General features: G+C 39.8%; 1 protein-coding gene across 4 annotated transcripts; it reads right to left on the reverse strand.

Annotated features, from left to right (window-relative positions):
* On the reverse strand, positions 164–25616 carry SUV39H2 (suppressor of variegation 3-9 homolog 2). 4 transcript variants are annotated; one of them, XM_005668113.3, is made up of 6 exons: positions 25416–25616; positions 22351–22496; positions 8083–8754; positions 5290–5436; positions 3470–3599; positions 164–2695 (listed from the first exon to the last, which is right to left on the reverse strand). In XM_005668113.3, exons 1-6 carry the CDS (start codon positions 25444–25446, stop codon positions 2589–2591), a joined length of 1233 nt encoding a protein of 410 aa, XP_005668170.1. In that variant the 5' UTR covers positions 25447–25616; the 3' UTR covers positions 164–2588.

The following is a 25765-nucleotide window of genomic DNA, read 5'->3' on the forward strand; positions in this document are numbered from 1 at the left end:
AACTTTCTTAAAAGTAACATTTAAAGAAAGGGTATTTAAACTTTTGGTTAATCTCAATAACAGGTAGTCTGAAATACATCCATATTTTTTTCTGTAGCCTTTTGTAGCCTTACTGGAAATGACAGTAAAATATTTAGAATAAAGCTAAGCCAGGATAAATAAATCAAATGCCAAACTAAATTTATTTTGCTAAAGAGAAATTGTTCAACTGTAAGAAAAATAAGTGCAGTCTAGATTTTGTGCATATGTGGGGGAAAAAACCCTGAGATTACCAATTGTATATTACAATCCTCTCCTGCAGGTAATGAAAACAATGGGGTACCAATACAACTTGTACAGTGAATTACTTTACAGTTTAAACTTGATCTATTACCCTTGAATAGTTGCATTATACTGAGAACAAATTCTGACAACTTAGAAAACTAATTTAGAGAAGCTAAACGTTGACTTAAAACAGTTAAAGTTCCTAAACACTTCATTTAAATAGTTTCTATCATTTTACTTCTTAAGTTCAACTTTTTAACAACTTAAGGTAATGCAGATATTTAAAACTGCAAAGGCTCATTACATTTCTATTAATAAGAACAAGACAAAACGAATTTACCCAAAATAGTCATTTTCCCCTTGCCCTCCAGTTTTACTTTTTTTTTTTTTTTTTTTTTTTTTTTGGCTGCATCTGCAGCATTTGGAAGTTCCCAGGCCAGGGATCAAAAACCCTTGCCATAGCAGAGACCTGAGCTGCTGCAAGGACAATGCCAGATCCTTAACCCACTGAACCAACAGAGAACTCCCAGTATTACATTTTTTAACACCATGTGTAGACTACATCAAATAACTAGACATTAAAACACTGACTTTTTAACAACAATGTTACATCTTTGAACCCATCAAAATGATAATTCAAAGTAAGTTTGGCCACTGGGAGAAGCCTGTAATATCTGACGCTTTTTTAAACTACTGACATCTCATGACTATTTTTTCATAAAGAAAAACAAATGGCACTAAAAAATATTTTTTTTCCCTTGACATCTGCAAATTTTGGTAAGCAGATATACTCTGAAGTTCCAAACATGTGAACAGTGTACCCTATATTATGAAACAGCAAAGTCCTCTCTGATAGCAATATAACAAAGTGGAGCTTCTCCCAAAATAAGAGTTAGGGATTATGAAGATGTGAAGTGCTGCATTCTTGAGGTCAGTTCAGTTTTACCCAAGCTTACTGTAGGTCATTAAAGCCCTGGTCAGTGAGCTTAGGCACATCTTTTATTAGGAATAACATAAGCTAGACTTATCTGCTACATTCACCTTCATTTTGGACACCATGATTAGAAATCCCAGGATCAGAAAGAGATGAAAATGCAGTTTTATCCGGCTGAGGTTTCACTACGTAGGGAAAAAAAAAAAAAAAAAGAACAAAACAACAGGAAACTCACAAAAATGAAAATATTTCATTTCAGTCTTAAAAGTTCAAGTAATAAATGGTCTTATAATTCAGACACACACTTTGGCCAAGCCAAGTTTAGCTTTATCACACTGAAAAAATTCATATATAAAGGAAGTATCAGTTCAAAATATAGATTACTTCTTAAGAAGGGCTTGTAGGAAATATAAAAATAATTACATCTGGTGGAAGGGAAATGTTAAAACTGCCTGAAATTCAGATGTTAATTATCATGAAAAACATTACCACTAGATGCAGCTGCTCTCAGGGACAATCCTATTTTACTGTGGAGACCAGAGGTACTCAGCATGGACCTCCTAATTCATCTTATCAAGAGGGCCCTTCAAGTGCTCCATTTCCCCTGCCTGGCACTCCAAAAAAACCCTCCTGGTCCCACCGCCTCATCCTTTCAAAGAAGCGTAATAGCCAGGTGTCCCAGAATTTTAGGGAGGACATTTTGGATATTTTTCTTATACAGGATTAAAAAATCTTTAAGAATTACTGGTTCAGACAACCATCCCTCCTAGTGGTCTTGAGTCTTTCAAAATATGAAATCAAGCTGTAATTAAAATTTTTTTACATTTAATTATAGAACTTAAATTTCTGTATATTAAGATCCCAATGTTTTAATGAAAGTAGAAAATAGAGTATAATTCAGTATAACTTATTTGTCTCAAATACAAGAACAATGAGTAGTAAGTAGATAAACAGGAATGACAACATAATAACAAAAATAGAGCTTGTATATTTGCCCAAAATGAATTAACTCTATTTCTCTAAATTCAAGATGTATGGCAAGTTCGATGTTTCATCTTAGTGACTCTTACATTATCAGTTTAACACTTAAACATTGAAGGAGGCATTTGCTATTCACACAGACCTTTTAAGTGTATATATGCTAATCTATAATCCTTTCATATTTGGCATCTAACCACTGAATATGTATATTTCAAATTAGTCTATGTGACCTTGTGTTCCTCTCTTCAGAAACATCAGTAATGCATTTGGCCAATCGTGTGAAACATGAATTGTAAATTAACATAGTGTATAATCTTGATAATGTGAAAAAAGTCCCAAATACTTATTTTTTAAAATGTTAACATTAGAAAAAAAACTACAATCATCTTCAGCTCTATTTCCTGAAAATTCAGTTGAGGTAACCTCTGCAAGTCACAGCTCCACATTTGCACACAGTTCTGGCCCTCTTTTTGGCTGGGCTGTGGTCAATAGAATCTGAAGATATATCTCCAGAACCTGAATACATAGAAAAAGAAATAGAGAAGAAAGAGTTAAGATAATTCAGAATGAGTTTCAAATTTTTTATCAGTTGTTAAGTAAGTGTGAATATTCAGAGACAAATCACTGTGAACTGGACAGGATGGCGTGGGCTAGTAAGAGGTACAGTGTATGTTATTAGCCCATATTTGTGAGAGTAGGTTTGCAAAACTATAAAACTTACACGTTAAATCCAAAATACAAGCGTTCATTTCATAAATTACTTAGGAGCCATAAAGCAAGGTCAGGTAGTAACAATATCTAAAGGGCATCACACTTAGAAAAACAAAGGAAAGAAAACATGTATTGCCACAGTAAAGCAGAGAGAATTAAATGTTCTTATAAAAGCCAAATTCAAGTAGGAATGGAGTAAGTTCATACATGATTTAAATCACATTTTCAATCTTTTGAATATATATCGGTAAACATTCAGAAATGTAGATTTAAAAATTTTTAAATACAAGTAATATTGAGAAAAGATGCTGTAATAAAGAAGCTTCTGTACAGAAGTTCTGAAAAAAGCAGGCAGCAATGCGATGCAGAAGAGCAGCACTCAGCCCAGCATCAGGCAGTCCTGGATTCTAGCGTTAGCCCCGTCAGATTAGCTTTGTGCCCTTGAGCGAAGGCAAACTCTCATAGCCTCATTTTTTTCATTCTTAGTATTAGTTTGGTTCAGATACTTTCAGGTCTTCTATTCTGATTAGACTCTTCACACTGAAACACCACCTAAGAAACTGTACTTGAAAACCATACCTTTCATTTGATAATCAAAAGTGAGCTCTTCTCCAGCATTTATGGTTCTTGTGGAAAATAATGCTATTCGGGGAAGACGGGTATCGAGGTTATCAATGAAAACATTGAACACCTGAAGATTTGGGTCACACTAAAAAGCAACATGAGAACCCATGTAAGTAAAAATAACATAAACGAGCTCTTCTACATGCCATATAAAACCTTTTAATTTCCCAGAGCATTAGTTTAAATTCTACTCAAAAGTAAGTTACTTGTTGTTTAGAGGTCTCTTGGGTATGCACATTTAAAAATACTGTGATCCTTTATAGAAAATTTCAAACATATATAAGACTAGAGAAAATAATATAATAAGTCCACATATATCTCACTATGAAGCTTCAACTGTTACTAACATTTTTGTCAATCTTGATTCACCAGTCCCAACTTTTTTTTTTGAAGCATTTAAATGCAAATATCAGGTAACATTATCACTTCACCTGTAAATATTTTAGTAAGGCATATCTAAGGAACCTAAGTAACTTTTTTTTTTTTTTTAAATCAAATCAGCACTATAGACCTCAAATTGCATACTGCACGGGGGAGTTTCATTTCTTTCTTTCTTTTTTTGGTCTTTCTGTCTTTTTAGGGCTGCACCCACAGCATATGGAGGGTCCCAGGCTAGGGGTCCAATCGCGGTCAGATCTGAGTCGTGCCTGTGACCCACGCCAGAGCTCACAGCAACGCCGGATTCCCAACCCACCAAGCAAGGCCAGGGATGGAACCCGCAACCCCATGGTTCCTAGTTGGATTCCTTTCCACTGCGCCATGACAAGAACTCCTTATTTCTTAAACTTTTGTTTGGAATTACTCTCTATGCTAAGCTCTGGCATATGCAAGAAAGATCCAGTGAATCATGCTAAGAAACCAAAATAATTGTTTAACTGTCCTTGAATAGAATAAATCTATTTTGAGAGAATCTCAATTTTATCATTAAGGAAAAATTAAATGTTTAAGTAAACCAAAAAACAAAGGAGTCAGAAGGTCTCTGACATTTTACTGCTAATCATCAACTAGTTTCTTGTTAAAAAATCCACCAAAAGATTAACATGGTCTACTTCCTTATATGGTCAGCTCTAGAACTTACTAAGACACGTTTTCCCTGTAATCTATGAAATGGAGATAATGTTCTTCTCACAAGCCTAATATATTATCCATCTAGCAAGTAGTAGGTGTCTGGTAACTCCTAACCTCCCTTATTTTTGGAAATAACTTTTATAGAGTATAAGATTCTGGAGTTAAGGATCCAACTGTACTCTAAGTTCTTTTCAAACAGGAATTAAGAAAACTAATTAATAATTTAGAAAAAGAGCCCTAAATACTTCAAAACTCTACAAATGCTTTAATAAAAATGTTAACATTTTTAAAAAAATGTTAACATTTACATTTTAAGAGAATACAAGCAATCTTTAGTTATATATCCTAAAATTTAGCTGTGTTTTCTCCTGTAAGAAACAGAGTTGTGTGTTAATACTTGAACTTTTTGCCTAACTCTTCTGCTTATTAATTTCCTCCTCTATTTGAGGATAATACCTATTTTATTAAGTTGTTAGAAAGTTTAAATGAAGTAACACATGTACAGATTCTTGCAGCAGGCACAGTATTTGGTAGTTACCTTGAATTTTCCTAACACAGCAATAATACTAGGAATTAAAAGAGTCCCTTATATTAAAATACTTTGGAAATAATGAAAGAATATACAATTAAAATTATTCCTCAAGTATGGAAAGCCTTTTAGGACAGTACAAATCAGTCCAATCTATACTTTAAGAAGCATCTCTTACACTGTGATTGACAAAATGAGACACATTTCCATATCGAGCTGCATCCACTGTGAATTCATCAGACTCATAATCCAGATCAAAGAGGTATGTGATTCCTTTGTTGTCATATAACTGCCCCCGTCTTTCAGCTTCTTCACTTGTGATTACCTATGAAGAAAAAACTATAGTATATTATATAGCTATTGCTGAACTAAAGAAACACTCATCCATAAATCTATTAATTTACTATCAAACGCATAAAAGGAAATAAAGGTATCATCAAAATAAAGTCACATGAACTACTCTATAAGAGCTAGATGAGATGGGGTGGGAAAGCAAAGAAGAGAAATGAAATAAAGAGGTGAAATGATGGTGCAAAAATATGTGTTTAAAGGAGAATTAGGACAACCCAACAATTAACAAGTTGAAACACTGTACTACTTTATTCTAATTCTCATTTACTCATATGTTCACAATGCCACACAACTAGAGCTCTCTGTAAGACATAATGGAATGTAATGGACTAAATTTACAAGTATATACGCTCTAAAGGCGTATTTTTCCTATAGTTAATCAGTTTGCACTCACGAGAGGAGAGAATTTATAGTCAACAGAATGGAAAGTTTAGGTTTGTAGGATAGGTGGTTTCCACGGAATTGTGTAGCTTACAACCATCTCTATGCAGTTCTGCTCTGAAGAACACAGCTTTACTACATACTCAGCTGAAGAAACCAAAAATGTCTCAAGTGATTCATGATGTCAACTATATTTAGCTGCCACATTCATTAAGCCAAAAAAGAGAACATTTTGATTATACAAATCTACTATCTTGAGTAATTATTTATAATAATCTGCCATTGTCTAAAAATGTAAGGATCAGAGTTCCCTTGTGGTGTAGCAGGTTAAGGATCCAGTGTTGTCACTGCAGCAGCTTGGGTCACTGCTGTGGTGTGTGTTCAATCCCAGGAACTTTCATAAGCTGTGGGTACAGCCAAAATTTTTTTTGAAATAAATAAAAATTAAAAAAATTAAAATACAAGGATTAAAACAGGGTTCCAATTTAAACTCAGAATTCTGGATGGGAGTTCTCATTGTGGTGCAATGGAAACAAATCTGACCAGTAACCATGAGGGTTCAGTCCCTTGTCTTGCTCAGTGGGTTAAGGATCTGGTGTTGCTGTGAGCAGTGGTGTAGGTCACAGATGCGGCTTGGATCCTGTGCTGCTGTGGTATAGGCTGAGAGCTCTAGCTCCTATGTGACCCCTAGCCTGGGAACCTCCATATGCCAAAGGTGAGGCCCTTGAAAGCAAAAAAAAAAAAAAAAAAAAAAAGAATTCTTGATGAATTCCAAACAACTTTGAGAATATCCAATTTAACAACCCCAGACATGCAGTCACATTCCTACTTTCTTTCTTTCTTTTTATGGCTGCACCTACAGCATATGGAAGTTCCTGGACCAGGGACTGAATTCAAACCACAGATGCAGCAATGCTGGATACTTTAACCCACTGTACTGGGCAGGGGATCAAACCTGCAACTTGCAGCATCCTGAGCCACTGCAGTCAGTCTTAACCCACTGTGCCATAGCTTAACCCACGATCCAGTTTGAGGAAGCGTGGTGCAGGGGGTGAAGAGCTCTGGTTTTGGAGCCTTGGTTTTGAATCCTGGTTCCTCTTTACTATTAAGTGACCTTGGGCAAGTTGCTCAATTTCTCTGTGCCTCAGTTTCCTCCTGTATGATAATGCATAGAATACTACTACCTTGCAGAGCTGTTGAGAGAATTCATGAATTAAAACATAAGGTGCTAGGTGCCTTGTTAATGCAGCAGGTAGCATGTCAGTCTCATAAAACTAAGGTATAGAATAGTATGTGGCACATGGTAAATACTATTTTTTGTATATAGAAATTATATGCATAAAAAGAAATTTGCTTCGCATTTGGAACTCTAGAGAATAGTCTTTGTAGCTGAGCTTCAGATATAGAGTTTGGATTTTTCCTACTGGTGGATGCAGTAAATGTTTTTATGTATATAATACTTGCTCATAAAGCACTGATCTACTCTACAGTAGCTTTCATGTTGATTACAAATCTGAGTTCTGCCAACTAGACTTAACATATTTGATCAATTGGATGAAGTAAATTACAACTGAAAAGATTCCATCAGGATATATGTAGATTTGGCTTTCTTCTTAGGACTTTTGTGTAAAAATAACTGTCATATTTTAAAATTTACAAACCGGGAGTTCCCATTGTGGTTCAGTGGTTAACGAATCCGACTAGGAACCATGAGGTTGTGGGTTTGATCCCTGGCCTTTCTCAGTGGGTTAAGGATCCGGCGTTGCCGTGAGCTGTGGTATATAGGTTGCAAACGCGGCTCGGATCCCGTGTTGCTGGGGCTCTGTTGTAGGCTGGCGGCTACAGCTCCGATTTGACCCCTAGCCTGGGAACCTCCATATGCCGCAGGAGCGGCCCAAGAAATGGCAAAAAGACAAAAAATAAAATAAAATAACATAAAATACTCTCTTTAAAAAAAAATTTAAAAAAATAAAAAAAATAAAATTTACAAACCAGTGACTATGAATGGGTGTTTACTGAAGGATGAATAATTCATTTGTCATTATATGTAATTTTTCTGTTCATATTCAAGTTTACATTTCTAATGATGCCAGTAAACCCTTCTCTCAAACCTGAAATTTGCACCTATCTGCAAATGAAAATATCAAAATGTACCACATATTTGTGAGGTAAAAAGGCAACTTTTCAAAAGCATAAACCTCCCATGCATGTTATGTGCTATGAGATAAAGTGAACATACCTCTCCAACATATTCCATAACGAAACTCATTCTTTTAATCTTCACGAGGGTTTTCACACCCCAGCCACAGCCATTGCTAGTTCGAAAGATGCACAGTGAATACTGTGTGCCTTTTTGTACAATCCTATTGGGACAATCAGGTCCACACTGACACCTCGAGTTGCATTCATATATGGGGGTACCTGGTGGAATTTTAATTTGTTGGTTTTTATTATATGCCAAAAGAACTCCAGCTTCAGCAGGACAACATTTCTCATGGAAGCAATCTGTGCATGAACAACCAAAGGTGGCTTCATTGACTAAGCTGATTCCCGGAGCTGGTTTGTACTCATTAATGTAGTAGAAGTCTGAAGGTGGGCCCTCTAAGTCCACAGTATTTTCAACAAAAATCATTCCTTTGTGATTCTTCCTTCTGTTGAGTTCGTCCTGCCACCTCTGCAGAGCTATCCTTTGTTTAGCCTTCTTTACAATGTACTCAGCAATGGCAGGTTTCAAAGCTCTGTGATTTTCCTTTAGAGTTATTGCTTTGCCTTTCTTTACCTGAGATAAATAATTATGCTTGTCATTACAGAATTGTTGAAGTAGTAATGGGCACTTGAGATTTTGCAAAGGTTCCCAAGTATTTGTAGAATCTGGCCATCCTTTCCATTTTACAAGATAATATTCCATATCCTTAAAATATAAAAGAAAATGCAAATCAGATTATGACAGCCCCGATTACTGAAAATAATTCAATATTTTAGAGTAAGGTATTCATTATCATTTTTCTTAATAAAGTTCAGAATACACAGTGGCAGACTACTAGCAGATGAAGTACAAATCATAAAATATTTCTCTTTACATAAAATATGTATAGAATTTAGATGAAGTGTAACGTTTGACCACAGGCAAAAGAGACACACCTGGAGAAAGACAAAAGTACTGAAATTCATGAAGATTTTAACCAAACAGTGATCGAGTTAAACACAAAAGTATTTATCCTGATCAGCCACTGATCACCTAGGTCAGTGGCTAACTTGGTCAGCCCAGATGTAGGCATTCGCTAAGGCCTGTAATTTAATATTTTACACTGGATACGAGAGACATTCTTTTTCTCAATGCCCTGGGCACACATCCCCTAGATTTTCTAGAGATACGCTGTCCCATACGGTCATTCTACTTGCATGCAGCTATTGAGCACCTGAAACGTGGCTAGTCCGAATTGAGATGGGCTTTAGGTCTAATACACACTGAATTTCAAAGACTCAGCACAAAAAATAATGTAAAATATTTCTTAATTTTTAAAAATATTGATTACACGTTGAAATAATATTTTGGATTTATTGGGTTAGATTAAATAGATTACTGAAAGCAATTTCACCTGTTTCTTTCCATTTTGTTTAATGTGCTTACGAGAAAACTCAAAATTACAGTCGTCCTTCGGGATCCACCAGAGGAGTGGTTCCAGGATCCCTCTTGGATACCAAAGCCCATGGATGTTCAAGTCCCATATGTGAGTGGTACAGCATTTGCACATAACCCATTTGTATGCTTTAAACCATCTCTAGATTACTTACGATACCTAATATAATATGAATACTGTATACATAATTGCCAGCACACGGCAAATTCAAGTTTTGTTTTTGAACTCCCTGGAATTATTTTCTTTTTCAACTATTTTCTATCTGGGATTGGCTGAACCCTGGGGTGCAGAACTTGTGGATATAGAGGGCTGACTGCATACATACGTAGCTTGTATTGTATTTCTATTGAAGAACACAATTCCAGAGAGTTCTTACCTTAGACTCGCCTGTGGTTTTGATTAAATGGTAGCAGGTCTTCAAGGCACTAAAGATCAGATATATTGATTTATCCCTCAGACTGCTGTTAGCCACATGGGACATGAAATCTTGCCCCCCCCCCCTCGCCCCAGTAATTGGCTGCTCTCTTCTTTCAATGCCAGGCAATGCTAAATTTCTCTTTTAAAAGGTAGTCTAGGATATGTAATAAAAATTCTTTTCAAATAAAGTGTTTCAATTTGGTCTTTTTTCTCTGAAATAATGAAGACACGACCACAAGCACTAGGGTAAAATGCCTTCTGAATTATGAAAGCGATTAAACTGCAATCTGTAGTTTTTAGCTATCCTTTTAATTCATAGATATTAATGAAATCTTAATTGGGATACATTTGCTTTTCCCTGAAATTTTTAATAAAAGTTTTATTATAAAGTAAATGTGTTTCACTAGGCATAATTGACTAATGCCAAGTAACCTGGAGGTCTAGGAAGTATGGCATTAGACACACTGCTGAGGCACAAACTGAGGAGCACTGAGGCGGCTCCACAGGTCACCCAGCTAGTGAGCGAGCTTATCTTCTCCCCAGTGTCTTCAATAAGCAGCGATGCTTGTTCATTAAAAGAACTCTGCCTCTTTGTGAACATGGTCAAAATATCTTTTTTTGTTATGGTGTGAGCATATGCACAAAAACTGTACTTCTATGAAAATATATACTATGATTCGGGGTGGCGGGGGGGAAGCCTAGACGTGTATTCAAGTGTTAGACTGGCTCACTAAAACATAACATGGATTTTTCCCTCCTGTCAGGTGACTACTACAGCTTGGGGTTCTTGTTAGCAGATATATGCTTGCTAATAATGAGATCCACTTGGCAGTATCTAACATTATCTATTCCCCATAATTATAAAAGTTAAAAAACTTTGACTCCAAAATAAAGCAACGCAACCCTGGTCTTCTCTTTTTTTCTCTGCTATAGTTTTTCCTACCACAGCCCTGGGTTATACCAAAAATTACCAGCAAAACTGAAAAAATAGAAATACTGACTTCAAGTCAGATGACTAAGCTAAATTACCATTCAGCAAAACTAAAAACACTCTGCCACTGAAGTCTGCTTCCAAAATAGTATGTTATATATTGTTTAATAATGAGTCACTTGCATTTTTAGTAAGTTTTGTATGTCAATAACACTGTACCTACTTAATTTATGGATAGTAAAGATGCTTCTAAAACATGAGAGCTATATAAATACTAGTAACATTTCTACTTTGTAGACTCTTGTCTTTTATTTCATAAGCATTATTTTACTTTTAAAATCCAAAAAATTTTCATTTTGAAAAATAAGATAATCTATAAAGAAAAATCCATTTGACTCAACAAATTCAATTACTTCAATACCCTAAAATTTCAAATAAAAGCCAAAACCTAAGTCTCATTTTCCATCAGTATCTTAGATATGCAATCAACTCTTGATTACCTATAGAAATGGTGTGCAGTTGTAAAAAGGATCCATTAATCACTCCTGTATAATTTGGAATGCATTGTATGAAAATTTTCTTCAAGACATTTTCCTCCACTGTGTTTGGCTTAGGTTAAATTCATTAAAATATTTCAGTATCTATAATGTGCATATCAGAGTTCAGCCACTAGGGGGTGTGATGAAATGTAAGGTAATACTAGACTTTAATAAGAGTAAAATCTCATTGGGAAAAGAAGGCAATAGTATGTAAAATAATTAGTAATGCAAGGCAGTACAATTTTAAATGTCCAAACAAATAAGATAATAAATATCACTAAAATATAAAGAGGGAAATCAATATAGGTCAATGAGGAAAAGGCACAGAGGAGGTAGAACAAATTATACTGTGAAAGACAGGATTTGTTGGGTAGGGAACAGGGCAGGCAGAATGAAAAACACAAGCAAAAGCTTGGAACTAAGATTTGCATGAAGTATCCAGAAAACAGTGAAGAGACAGATTTAGCTAGTTTTAAAGTTCAGAATATTGAAGCAAAAGATAAAACTGTAACTGCAAGGCAAGAGCAAATTCTGGACAGCCTTGAACATACTGACTGAAGCATTGGGGCTTTATTGTAGGCCCAATGGTTTTTCACAATTTTTGGAAACCCACGGTACTTCTCTGGGAAACTGCATTCAATATAAATGCATTTAATTCCATCTTGCCTACTAGGAACACTTCACCAATCTTCTAATTATCAAGCCAACCCAGTCCTCATCTGACCACTGCTCAGGCCCTGATATCATGATTCTCTCTTCACTTTTCTTCCTTATCTGCCTTCTCTGCTGAGACCCTTGCCCATCACTTAAACAATGCAGACACTCGGGTCTCTGTCCTTGGCCCTCTTTCACACTAAACAAGTGTTTCTCTCTTTGGAGCATCTGGAGAGAGCTACAGACCCTTCCCTAACAAAAGTCAGATATATAATACAACCAGTAATTTCAGGGTATTTGGATTCCACGTTAAGAATTCTTGCTCTAAATGTTCTCTCTGGGCAACCTCATCACCTCAATGATTTTTAACTGTATCCTGATACTCCCAAAATTTTAGCTGCAACCCCATATAGTCAATAGTCTACTGGATGTCCAACAGGTTCTTAAATCAATCTGTCTACACGGAACTCACCACTGTTGTTCCTAAATGGACTCTGTATCCCCATCAATAGCCATCTTACCTTCATCTACCTCGTCACACAAGTCACTAACCAGGAGGTCAATCTCAAATCTTACTTCTCACCCAACTCATCACCAGGTTTCTTTAGATACTCCTTCTGATCCATCTCTTTTATCATAACTCTAGTTACTTTAAACCTTCAGTCTTGCCTGGATTACTACACTCATTTCCTACTGGTTTCCCTGCCTCTAGACAGACAACACTCTAACCTGTCCTTTGCCACTAAAGTAGTTTTCTTATAAAAACAAAAAAATCCACAGTACCAGTCATTCTTTTAGTTTCCTGCTTAAAAATTTTAATGCTCCCCACACTGCCTAAAGAATTAAACTCAAACTTCCTATCTCAAATTTCCTATCCTAACGAAGATCATTCTGGACTGGGTCCCTGAGGGCTCTGTGTTTCAACAGGGCCCCATTCACACACCACCCACTAGCCACACTGAACTGCTTAGTACTTCACATGCCAGGCCTTTTCACACTTGCTATTGCTTTGTTCACAGAGTTATTTCTAATAAACATGGACTCTTCCACTTGTCTACTGTACACTTATTTCAGTCTCATCTTCTATGTGTAGAAAAACCTCCTCATCTTTAAAACTCAGCTCAAATGGCATCTCTTCTGTGAAGTCCTTCCTTGCCCAAGGAGGACTGATCATTGCCAACACATGTTCCCATTTCTAATCTGAACGGTAAGCCATTTGCGGGGAGGGAATCTTATTTTTTGTATTCCAGAAGCAAGCACAACCCCCTACTCTTAGACTTTGACTAAATGTTTCTGAATGTATAACAAAAAATGATTACGAGTATATCTGAAAATCACAATAGTAATTCTACGAATCCTTAAAAGAAATACAAGCTGTTTAACTTAAACAGGAGATAGCAATTCATGGTTTTTCAAGATCTGTTCTGTCATCTGTCTGTACTAATAAATGGTAGTAAGCATACTTTAATATATTTATGTATTGTATACATATAATATATATACAGGACAAAAAAGAACAACAAAAAACTATCTTCCAACTAGCTAATTTTCCCCTGTAAGTTTTGAAATAATCATCATATTCAATAGTGGTGGCAGAATAGCCTGAATCTGATTATGAAAATCCCACTGTTCCATGGGAACACAGTTTGAGAACTACTGTGGTCAATGGAAAGTCACTGGATTGTCATACCAGTAACTGAGAGAGTAAGAACTGTGGTTAGAGGCCTAAGACTGACACAAGTAACAGCAAGAGCTTGGAAAAGTCCTTGGAGCTTGGATTTCCTGATCTCTAAAATTCAGGTTTTAGTCTAATGATGTGTGTGATTTCCAGTTCTTAACAAACCACTCTAACTGCAATAAGTCTTCAGGAATATTGCTCTATCATTAAATGTGGACATTTTGACAGTATTTGCCATGCAGTACAGTGGTAGTTTTAGAGACACAGTTATCTGGATCCTTTAAGAAGTCAAAGCTTCGGGGATATTCAATATTTGCTTCCTATGGGAGAAGCCCCACCAACGTGCGGCGGGGGGTAGGCAGGGGGGGTTGTTCAGGGATGAGCTGAGTATGTTAATAAAGACCACCCACAGTTTTGTCAGACATTTTTCTGTGTGAAAGGGTGATGTGGCAAGAACATGGCACAGAAGAATCACACAGCACCAAGACTACCACAGTTCACATCCTTCAAGTTCCAATGGACCGCGACATGAGCCCTAATGGTAACTGCCCTGTTGTTCCCCCAGTTAGCATTCTTCCCACTTCACAAGACAGCTATTTCAGACCTCCTCCACTCTCCTAGGGTCCCTATACCACCACTTCCCCTGTTGTTTTCAGTAGCACATGACCTTTGATCCTGATGCAGAACAGAAACCACCAGGCATAAATGCTGCCCTGCACATCCACCCTTCCGTGGACAGGGAACTAGAGAACGTGACCGCAGGTACAACACAAGAGATGCGCTTCCTCCCTCAACCGCTCCCTCCTGTCTCCTCAGTTTCTCCCTCTCTACTCATTCTCACTATCACTTCCATCTCTCTTACTTTTTAAAAGCAAAATTAAACTAAACTTCCTTTGAGACACAAATGTTTGTATAAATAAGGAATCTCCAAAAGATATGGTAAATCACCAGAATTTGAGAAATTGGAGACTAAGGTCTCAGATGGAAGATTTCTTTTCAGTACAAGACATAACATTTAATTTTTAAAATCACGTGCTCATGTTATCTACTTGGGTTTTTTTTTCTGGTGCATGGGGGCAGGGGTTGGGGGCGTTGTGCCCACAGTATGAGAAAGTTCCTGGGCCAGGGACTGAACCTAGGCCCCAGCAGTGACAATGCCAGATCCTTAACCACTAGGCCATCAGGGAACTCCATTTGGATTTTTTTTAAATGAAATATTTAAAACTGTAAATACTTTTACATTCTACATAGCCCTTCCTTTCTTATGACTGCACCCACGGAATATGGAAATTCCCAGGCTAGGGACAGATGCCAGCTACAGCCATGCCGGATCTGAGCCATGTCTGTGACCTACACCACAGCTCATGGCAATGCCGGATCCTTAACCCACTGAGCGAGGCCAAGGATAGAACCTGCATCCTTATGGACACTAGCTGGGTTCATTTCTGCTGAGCCACAATGGGAATTCCTACACAGCCTTCTCTTCAAAGCTGGAATGCTTGAAAGAGTTGTCCATACTACTTGACTTGACTTTACCATCTCCAACTTATTCTTTAATTCATTCCATTTTGGCGTTTCTATCCAAACTGTGGAAATGCTTCAAGGGCATCAAGGACCTGTCCACTGCCCTACCCAGAGGGTGCATTACACTTCCTTGACTCACCAGTCACAACTGTTTTGCTGACATTATCTCCTTAGGCTTCCATAATTTACTCTCCTGATTTTCTTCCTACCTTTCTCACCAGTTGGGTCTCAGTCACTTCAACAGTTCTTCCTGTGAGCACCCCTTTACCATGCCTCAGTCCTGGTTCTCCGCTCGTTTGCTTCGCTTGAATTACTGCAATAGTCTCATACCACTTCAATCCACTCACGGCACAGCAGCCAGAGTAATGGTTTCAACACATCCCTCTCATCTTGTCACACCCCTGGGTCAGAACTACAAAATATTTCCCTATTGCCTTAACGGCAAAGTCCAAAATTCCTTTCTTGGCCTACAAGGAGTTGCACTTTCTGGGCCCTGCCCCATCTGTACGGCCTCATTTCAGTCCCTCTTGCTGCCTATGATCCACTCAACTTCAAATTCCTTGAGGGAGTCAGGCTCTCTTCTGACTCTAGACCCTTCCCCACTTATCTTTTCATCCTCTAGTACTAAGTTTAAACATCAGTTCCTCATGGACACCAGCCCACTCTCTACAGGATGAGTCAGAGCCCGCTGTTACATTGGCCTTACCTCAGCTCTGAGTCTTTGTACAATTATATGTAAGGTTTTCCTACTCTCACTGAAAGATAAACCCCATGGTATCGGGGACCACATTGCTGCGTCATTCACTGCTGGGACTGCCAGTGCCCAGCACGTGACACGTAGATGGTAGAGGACTGGAGAAATACCTGAGATTAGGAATGGGGAACTGTATCCAGTCCTGGACCTTCTATCCTATCTTTTGGCCAATCACCTTCGAGAGCTATGTTTCCAGTTGGTTCTCCCTCTTGATTTAGAGCCACATTTCCAACTCTCTACTGGTTACCTCACACTTAAGTGTTCTCAACCTTCTTGTCCAAACCCAGGCTAATTCTCCTCACCCAGTCCTCCTCACACCTCACGTGCCAATACTCCTGGGCCCTGGTGAACAGTATTATACCTACCCCAGTGCAAGGCAGAGCCCAGGCTTTCCCACATGTGGATCCCTCACTGCTAGGTCCCCAGGCAAGCCCGACCACCAAACCTCAGACCTAAATTTCACATCCCCGATAACTAAAGTCACCTACTTCTCTACCTCTCTATTAGTTACTACTTTAGTCCAAGCACCATCGTTTCTTGCCAAGATTACTGCAACAGTCTTTCAGAATGTCTAAGCTGTACACATGTCACTCCCCTCCTTGCCAACCTGTGTTCCTCACTGCAGAGAGAAAATGCTCTGAATTGCACATCTGACAGTGTCAGTCGTTTTAGAACTGTTCAGATGACCCTGCATTGCTGCATAATGGCTGCAAGTTCCTTCCTTGTCTCTGTCTCCCACTCCCAGATCCTACCACTCCATTCTCCATACTGAAGCCATAAGGAATTACTATACTTGTCTTTTTAGGCCCTGGCTGGATAGCATCTCTTCTGGGAAGCGTTCTGGTACCCAGTTTAGGGGCACCTCCCACAGCAATCGCTATACTATACTGCATCGGGTAACGTACTTGTCAATCTTTTTCACTGGGCTGTGAAGTTCCTTAAGGTGAGGGACAGTTTCTCATTAATCCTTCTCTTCCCCCTGCCTGATGCAGTACCTGACACACAGAAGAAACTCAAATGTTTACTCCAGCTATGGAAAGATGAAACAAGAGATATTAGCTAATAAACTGCTGCTATAATTCACATAAAGCCATGAAAGTCTAGTCTAACAGTGACTGTGAGGACCACAGAAATCACTGACATAAAAGCCAATTTGATTCTTTAGCCATGAACTAAATACCCATTATGTACTAGGGACGATATTAAGACATAGTCCTGACCCTCTAATGGTTGACGATTCAGCAGGGAAAGTATGAAGCAAAGCTACAAAATACGAAAAATTCTAAAATAATGACAAGTACAATGCTTTATAAGTCAATGCTGGAGGTGGAGGAGGGAAGAAGACTCTGGAGAAGGCTCTGTTATCGGTAGTTATTTTTCAGCTGAACGTTGAGGCCATGCAGGTTTTGCTAAGGAGAGAAAGGCAACAATATTTCAAAGAGGGAACTGGAGGAGAAAGGCAAAAGGGCACAAAGGTGAATGACGTGTTGAGGAATTAGAATATAAACTATGTCTGTTTTTAGGCTGAGTTCTCAATGCTTAGAAGAGTGCCCAGCTCATAGTACATACTCAGCAAACCTCAAGCACATGCAAGAATGTACAGATGTATCAATGTGGATGGGAAGTAGCACATGTCAGAAGAGATGAAGCTGGAAAGAGGGCTTGTGGCCAGATGATAAAGAACCTCAGCAGCTTAGACTGGCAGACACCAGGGAGCCACTGAAAAGGCTAAAGCAAGGCCCTTATGCAATCTGAGTGGTGTTTCTGAAACAGCTGTGATGGCTTTGAAGAATATGGTACCGAGACAGTGTCTTTTATGTGCTAAATGGAGATGGAAGGGAACACATAAGAAAAGGACAAGGTCATATAACATCTTTCACCTGCCTTGAATATGAAGGAAGGAGGGAGAAAAGGTAAAGATAAGTTGAAGTAACACTGGCTTACAATTCAACAACCAGTGTAAGGGAGAAGAAGTGGGAAAATAAGTGGGTAGTTAAGGACGTAAGTGAACAAAGGTTGCTTATTCCAAAGCAAGAAACCACAAGAAGGATGAAGGAGAAACTAACAGTAAAAGTTAACCCACACTGAACTATAACAGTCAGAATTCTATATAAAAAAGAAAACTGGCAGTTTCTTCAATGTAACACCGACTCCTTGGTAACTAACTCTGTCAAAGTACAACAAGAATGAACAAGAAAAAGAGTTAGAGATCATATAATCTGATGACCCATTAGATTTAGAGGGTAGGGAGGAAGGAAGAGTAAAACATGTACGAAATTGTAAGGTTAGGTGAACTGGGAGTACTATGATTCTGTCAACCTAGAGAGGGAACACCAGATCAGGACACAGATTTGAGGGAGGAAGAAAGTTACACTCTTGAATATGTTGAGTGTGGGGACCTGTAGAGTGTCCAGTTTGAAATGAAGCTCAAAGAAGTCAATGCCTCACAAAGATTACAAAGATTTGAAAGTCATAAGCCAAACAGATATAAGTAAAAACCACTGGGAAAGAGGTACCTACAGAGCAGCTTCAAGGTGAGAAGGCCAAGGATAGAGCCTTGGAGATTATGTATGAACATAATTGGCGATTCAGAAAGAATAATAAGAAAAATTGGTGGCAGGAGTTCCCATCGTGGCTCAGTGGTTAATGAATCTGACTAGGAACCAACCATGAAGTTGCGGGTTCGATCCCCTGGCCTTGCTCAGTGCGTTAAGGATCTGGTGTTGCCGTGAGCTGTGGTGTAGTTTGCAGACGTGGCTTGGATCCCGTGTTGCTGTGGCTCTGGCGTGGGCCGGTGGCTACAGCTTCGATTAGACCCCTAGCCTGGGAACCTCCATATACCAGAGCAGCCCCAGAAATGGCAAAAAGACAAAAAAAAAAACAAAACAAAACAACAACAACAACAAAAATTAAAGAAAGAAAAATTGGTGGCAAAAAGGAGTGCAGATAGAGGTAGCAATGACACGACACAGATCCACCAGTGTGACAACCACAGGTCAGTCTCTGCTAATAGTAACCCCATGAGATGGTTTCTAACTGTCCTCAGCTCAGAGGAGAAGAGAATGAAGGAAAAGAGAACCTACACGATGTGCCAAAGGTCACTCAGCAGATAAATGGTACAGCCAGAATCTGAACTTGGGCAGTCTCTTCACAAAGAAGAGTTTCAAAGAAGAAAGAGTAGCCGACAGTGTTAGATGCTGCAAAGAAGTATGGTTAGAAAGAAAAAAAAGAAGACAAAGTACGGGTTAGATTCAAGGTCCCAAATTTGGCAATCAGGAGGTCACTGATAGGGGCATAAATCCGAGTGGGTTAAAAAGTAAGAAATGAAAAGGCAACCCACAGGAGAAATCTATTGCAAACTGTGTATCTGAAAAGGGCCCATCTAGAAGATGTAAAAAACAATTACAAACCAATAATAAAAAAAAACCAACCTAATTTTGAAAAATAAGTGAAGGATCAGAATAGAGAGTTCTCCAGAGAAAATACACAAATATCTATAAGCACTTGAGAAGATGTTCGGCATCATTTGCCATCAGAGAACTGCAAATCAAAACCATGAGATATTCCACACGCACTAGGACAGCTATAATCAAAAAGTCAGATAATAACAAGTGTTGGGGAAGATGCAGAGAAACTGAAACACTCATACATTGCTGGTGGGAATGTAAAACGGTGCGGTTGTTTGGAAAACAGTTTGGCACTTTCTCAAACATTTAAACATAGAGGTACCATATGACCCAGCAATTCAACTCCTAGGAATATACCTTCCCAAAATGAAAACATGCCCACACAAAGATTTGCGCATGAATGTTCTTGACATCATTATTTATAACAGTCCCCATACAGAATCAACTCCAAATGTCCACCAAATGATGAATGGATAAATTAAATGTGACATACCCATACAATGGAATCTATGGCATAAAAAGGAATGAAGTATTGACACATGCTATAGCATGAATGAACTGTGAGAATGATATGCTCAGTGAAAGAAGCCAATCATAATGGATCACATACTTCTTGTTTTTTTTCTCCTAGTTGCAACTGCCGCATATGGAAGTTCCCAGGCCAGGAATCGAACCTGCTCCATAGTTGCAGCCTGTGCCACAGCTGCAGCAACACTGGATCCTTAACCTGCTGTGCCACACGGGAACTTCCAGGACCACATACATATTGAATGATTCCATTTAAGTGAAATGTCCAAACAAGCAACTCTATCAAGACAGGAAGTAGATTAGTGGTTGCCTAGAGTTGGGGGCGGGAGAGAGATTGGGGAGGTTTGGGGAGGGATGGCTAAGCAGCATGGAGTTTTTTTTAGGGTAATGAAAATGTGCAACCATCCCCGCAATCAACTTTAGAATAATTCTGAGTGTACAAAAAACTTTGAATGATACACTTTAAATTGGTGAATTGCAGGATGTATGACTTGTATGTCAATAAAGCTGTTTTATTTTTATTTACTTATTTATTTTTCTGGCCACATCTGCAGCATGTGGAAGTTGCCCTGCCAGGGACTGAATCTGTGCCACAGCTGCAATCTGTACCACAGGTGCAGCAATGCCACATCCTTAACTATTGCACCACAAGGGAACTTATGCTGTTCTTCAAAAAAGTTAACGGGAAATGGTGTAGAAGGAAAATATAGGAAATGGCTGAGTGGGGGAGGCAAGATCAAACATTTCTGAAGGCTGAGGAAGAACTGAAAGGCTTATTGATTAAGATAACTCAGTGGAAAAGAGTACTGGAAAACAAAAAGACACTATAGGAGTTCCAGTGTGGCTCAATAGGTTAAGACCTTACACAGCATCTGTGAGGATGCAGGTACAATCCCTGGCCTCGCTCAATGGGTTAAGGATCCAGCATAACCATGAGCTGTGGTGTAGGTCATGGATGCGGCTTAGAACTGGAGTTGCTGTGACTATGGTGTAGGCCAGCAGCTGCAGCTCCGATTTGACCCCTAGCCTGGCATGGGAACTTCTATATGCCACAGGTGCAGCCCTAAAAAGAAAAAGACAGAAAGAAAAGAAAGACAAAAACAAACAAACAAAAAACAACCAACCAACCAAAAAGACAGATTAAGTCAAGTCCACAGACTAAGCAAAGTCCTAAAGGGGATGGGTAGGAAGAGAAATGAAAAATGGTGACACTTCTGAAAGGATGAACAAAGATACAGATAACTGGTGTGAGGGTAAGTTGAGAGTTCACACTTGAAGGATCCTATTTTTCACTGAGGTAAAAGTCTGCAGCTGAATATGAGAGGGTGAGGGACAAGCAAGTCCAGAAAGGTAATAAAAACTGGGAAAACTGCTGACAAGGATGGAAAAAAGAGAGCAAAAGATAAAAAGCTTGCTAAATAGAACGGAGCAGTGTGAGCACAGAAATAATATGTAATGGAGCCAAGAAGTGTGATATGACACCCGCAGCTAGAATGCTCAGGCCAGAGTTTTATTATAAACTGAAGTGGCAGATGACTAGGCTGTTTGGGGCCTGAAGTCCGCTGAGAGTGTAGGTGAAATGCTTCCTCAGGAAATCCCACCACGTGGGGCAGGCAGTGATAAAGTAGATGAGCCTTTCAAAGGAAGAACTGGATTTAATGACTGAATCCATATGGAAGATAAAAGAGAAGGAAAACAAAAGAATGTAACAGGATTCCTGATTCATTCATCTGAAAGAACTGACAGATTAATGACCAAAACAGAGTTCTTGTAGAGGAACAGGCTGTAGAGAGATGAATTACACAAAAATATATTGCAAGGTTTGGACTGACAAAGTTTCCTGAAGAACAACCCTGTCATTTTTAAGAGGAACAGAAATAAACTGAGGCCCAAAGAAGTTAAATGATTTTGCTGAGGTCACAAGGTACTGAACAAAGGCTAGAAATGAATGAATTCCAGGCCATTCTACCGCACAACAGAATCTCACTGCTACCTGGAGTTTGACAGGATGGTGGAAATACAAATGGTGATGTTACCTGAGGAGATTCAGAAACACTAAAATTGGCTTGAATTTCCAGGTTCGTTTCAGGTGATAGTGGGGAAATATGATTCAGGGACAAAATGAATGACACGAGAAGCCAATCTGAGATAAAACATTTGCTCTTGTAATCCGCATAGAGATAATCAAGACTTCGATGTGGAAAGATATAAGCACCTTGAAATATTCTAATGTAAGAACATTATATGCTTCGAAATCCTCTCAATGTTATTTGGCAAAACAGATGATAGGACATAAAAATTTATAATGGCTAAGAATTTTAACCGTTAAGAAGAGCTTTGCTTACTTTTAAGGTTCTTTTTATGTTACAGAAATATGAAATACTGAATTGAAGTCTGATTAGGTCTTTTTTAAGGGTCTAGATATTTGCCTTACCTTTACTACCTTGTAGTCACACAAGTATTCCACCTCATAATTGTTTAGATTCCTTTTGGTGATTCCAATCGATTTACATGTGAGCTTTTCTTTTCTACATAATTCCTGAAGAGTATCAAGTGAAACTAGGCAAGGCACACACCAAGCTACAATAAGAAAATAGAATTCTTTACTAATGAAATAGCTACTCAGTTAAAACAAAACAAAACAAAAAAACTTAAAAAAAAGAAAAACTTAAGACCTCTATATCCCCACCCTTCAACTGGCAATTTTATAAGACTAAAAATTCATATGACAAGAAATCATTTACATGTCTTTAAGAAAAAGTTAACCATTAAAGAACTATTTTGGTAAATCGGTCTTCTTGGATTTTCTCATGGGTCTCTACCCTAACATGTTTAGTTGATGTCAATTAGTTTCTACTAGGCCACCTGAACAAAATGTTTCATGTCTGTAAGCTTTCATAAAATTACATGCATTATATGTGGAATCTAATTAAAAAATGACACAAAAGAACTTAATTTATAAAACAGAAACAAACTCACAGATTTCAAAACCAATCTTAAGGTTACTATAGGTGAAACCATTGGGGGGAAGGGAAGAATTGGGAGGGTGGGAGTAACATACACACACTACTGTAGAAAACAGATGATTAATGAGAATCTACTGTATAGCACAGGAAAATCTACTCAATGGTTTGTAATAACCTTAATGGGAAAAAAGAATGGCTCTATTTATGACTGATTCACTTGCTGTACACCTGAAACTAACACAACATTGTAAGTCAACTAAGCACCAATAAATTTTTTTTAAATTACATATAAATGCAAAGGTAGAGATATTTTTTACTTTTCCATTGTATTCTACAGAGAAGTGCTGTTTTAATAAAAATGTAGATCTCAAGGACATACTAATCATCACTATAAATACATCTTAAATATATTTTAAAATTATCGTCTATTGTTAAAAGTAACGTTCCCCCTTTCTCCTAGCTGAACAATAAGAAATAAAACCTAATTGAAATATAATTCTTTAGTTACTCATACATCATATGGCCTACTTTCCCCACTTTGGAAGGCTGCATGAAGTTTTAACTCCAGTTTTGCCCAGGCTGCAATATATTATTATCAAGGTAAATAAGCCCAAGAATTATAATAAAATAATGGACAGTATATTGAGTTTTCTAATATTCAATTCCTGTATTGTTTTTAAAGCCGAGAATGACAATACAGAGTATCAATTTAAATAATCCATACACCAAGCTTGAAGAAAAGCAGACATACTCATAATCAAGAGTATGCTAGAAACGAATGGAAGCTAGAAACTAACTGTGCTGAGGAAGATTTTACCCTCAAATTCCTGTAAATAGCATGCTACCCACTGCACCTAAAATGTTAACACAAATTGATGTCATAAACTTGGTTTTATGGCTATGAGACTATGAGAAGCACTAGGGAGGATCAGGGGGTTTTGCCCCAGATTCCCTGAGGCTGGCTTTAGAGAAGTTTCTCTGTTTCTAGGTTTCAGATTCACTGCGGGGGGGGGGGGGGGAAGAAAGGAGTGAGGGTTGGAGTAAACTGGGATTACCAAACAAAATCCATCAGTAAACGCAAGCTTTACTTGGTAGCTCTCCAAGGTAGTTGTGATAACCTTTTGTTTTGAAGTAATTTCCAGGGAAGAGAGAACACAGCTGTTCTTACTACGTCCTCACCCTCCCCAACTCACACAGGCACCTCACCGTCAGGAACCGTGAAGTAGGGTTCGTAATTCCAGACCAAGAAAGTGAAAGGAATTGTTCTCTTCAAAATTTAGGGCTAAGAGTGTGCTTGTTTTGGAGTGTTGGCTTGGACGTAGGGGAATTTGGCAGAACAGAAACGACCCTTTAAATCCTTTCACTGAAAAAGCTTCAGGAAGTTTTGCGTCAAGATAACCTCCTTATGCTGATGGCATGCAAAGGACCTTCCTCTGGATTATCTACCCAAGGTATGTTTGTCTGCTGTTCCTACCATTGTTATCTAGTCGGAGTACTATGCAGATTCAAGACACAAGCCTCGACAGAAATGCTATGTTTGAGAACGACTGGAACCTAAAAAACCTGCAAACTCCTGGTAACAATTCGGATCGCCTCTAATAAGATAGGGAAAGAACTCCTTTATAAGATTAAACGTTTCGCGACCACCCCCAAAACTTGAGTTCACACTAACCCCTAGTGGCAGACACGCTGGGGGGCAGTGAGTCCACGATCTATGCCGAGAAGCGCAGTGCTGGAAACACCTTTCAGGTTCCAGAAGGCATTGAAAGTTCCAGTCTTTCAGCGCGCGCACAAATACACGTTCAGCACCGAGCTCCTTGGCGTCCACCTCATTAATTCCCACGCAAGCTCCCGCCGGGGAGAACTCTTCCCCATGAGCCGGAGGCCACAACCTCCGAGACCCACTTCCTGGGATGTTCCCAACTGGGAGCGGAAGCCCCCCAGTAAGTCCAAAATGGGGTGTACCCTCACTTCTTTCCTTTCTCAGCCTCCACACCTCCGCCCCGACTACTCCTCTCCTCGGATACTGAGGTCACACCTACACCACCGGAGGCCTCCCGCTCCCCAGTTCAAAAACCGGCCCGGACCGCGAACCGTCCCGCTCAAAGCAGCACAAAGGAGTCGAGCCCCCCGTGTGCCCACGGACCTCGAGCCGCGCAGGGATCCGCCGGAGCCGTTCGAACGCCTCCGCACCGCGGCCGGGCCGGGGCCCATCTCGGGCCCGAACGGCAGCGGGACCCAGACCGCCGAGTCCGCGAGCCGGCAGCGGGGCGTGCGGGCCTGGCCTCGCGGGGGCCGGGCGCGGGAGGAGACTGCGGGCCGCGGGCGGGCCGAGCCGCGAGGAGGGTCAGGGGCCCGGGGCAGGGAGGGGCCCGCGGCGCGCGTGTAGGGGCCGCCGCGTCAGCCGCGCGGCAGGAGGCTTCCTGTCCCGTCGCGCTCCGGCCCGCCCGCGCGTCCCGGCCCCGCTTCCCCGGCCTCGGGAGTTTGCCTGGAGGACGGGGGACAGTGCGGGGCGCCGCTCTCCAGCCCTCACCTCCTCGCGCCTCGGCCCCGGCCGCCGCCATCTTGAGGAGCTTTCATTCAAACTGGCGCGGTCGGACGGGATAGCTCAGCTGGCCGACGCCCCGCCCCCGCCCGGCCCGCGCGGGACTCGGGGGCCGGGGCGGGGGGCTAGAACCCGCGAGGCGTCCTGACGTCAGCCGAGGCCGACTTGTCTGGGACAGCCAGCGCGCCTGCGCCCCACGTTGTCTCCCCGTGTGCGGAGGGGCGGGGCAAACTGGCCGGAGAGCAGCCCGTGGCCGGAATACCGGAGTGTAGGGCTGGGTCAGCGGCCACCTGCCCTGATCTGCCTAGTTTAGCGCCTAATTCAAGGCACTTACCACA

Source organism: Sus scrofa, chromosome 10 (genome assembly GCF_000003025.6).
Source record: "Sus scrofa isolate TJ Tabasco breed Duroc chromosome 10, Sscrofa11.1, whole genome shotgun sequence".
NCBI lineage: Eukaryota > Metazoa > Chordata > Mammalia > Artiodactyla > Suidae > Sus > Sus scrofa.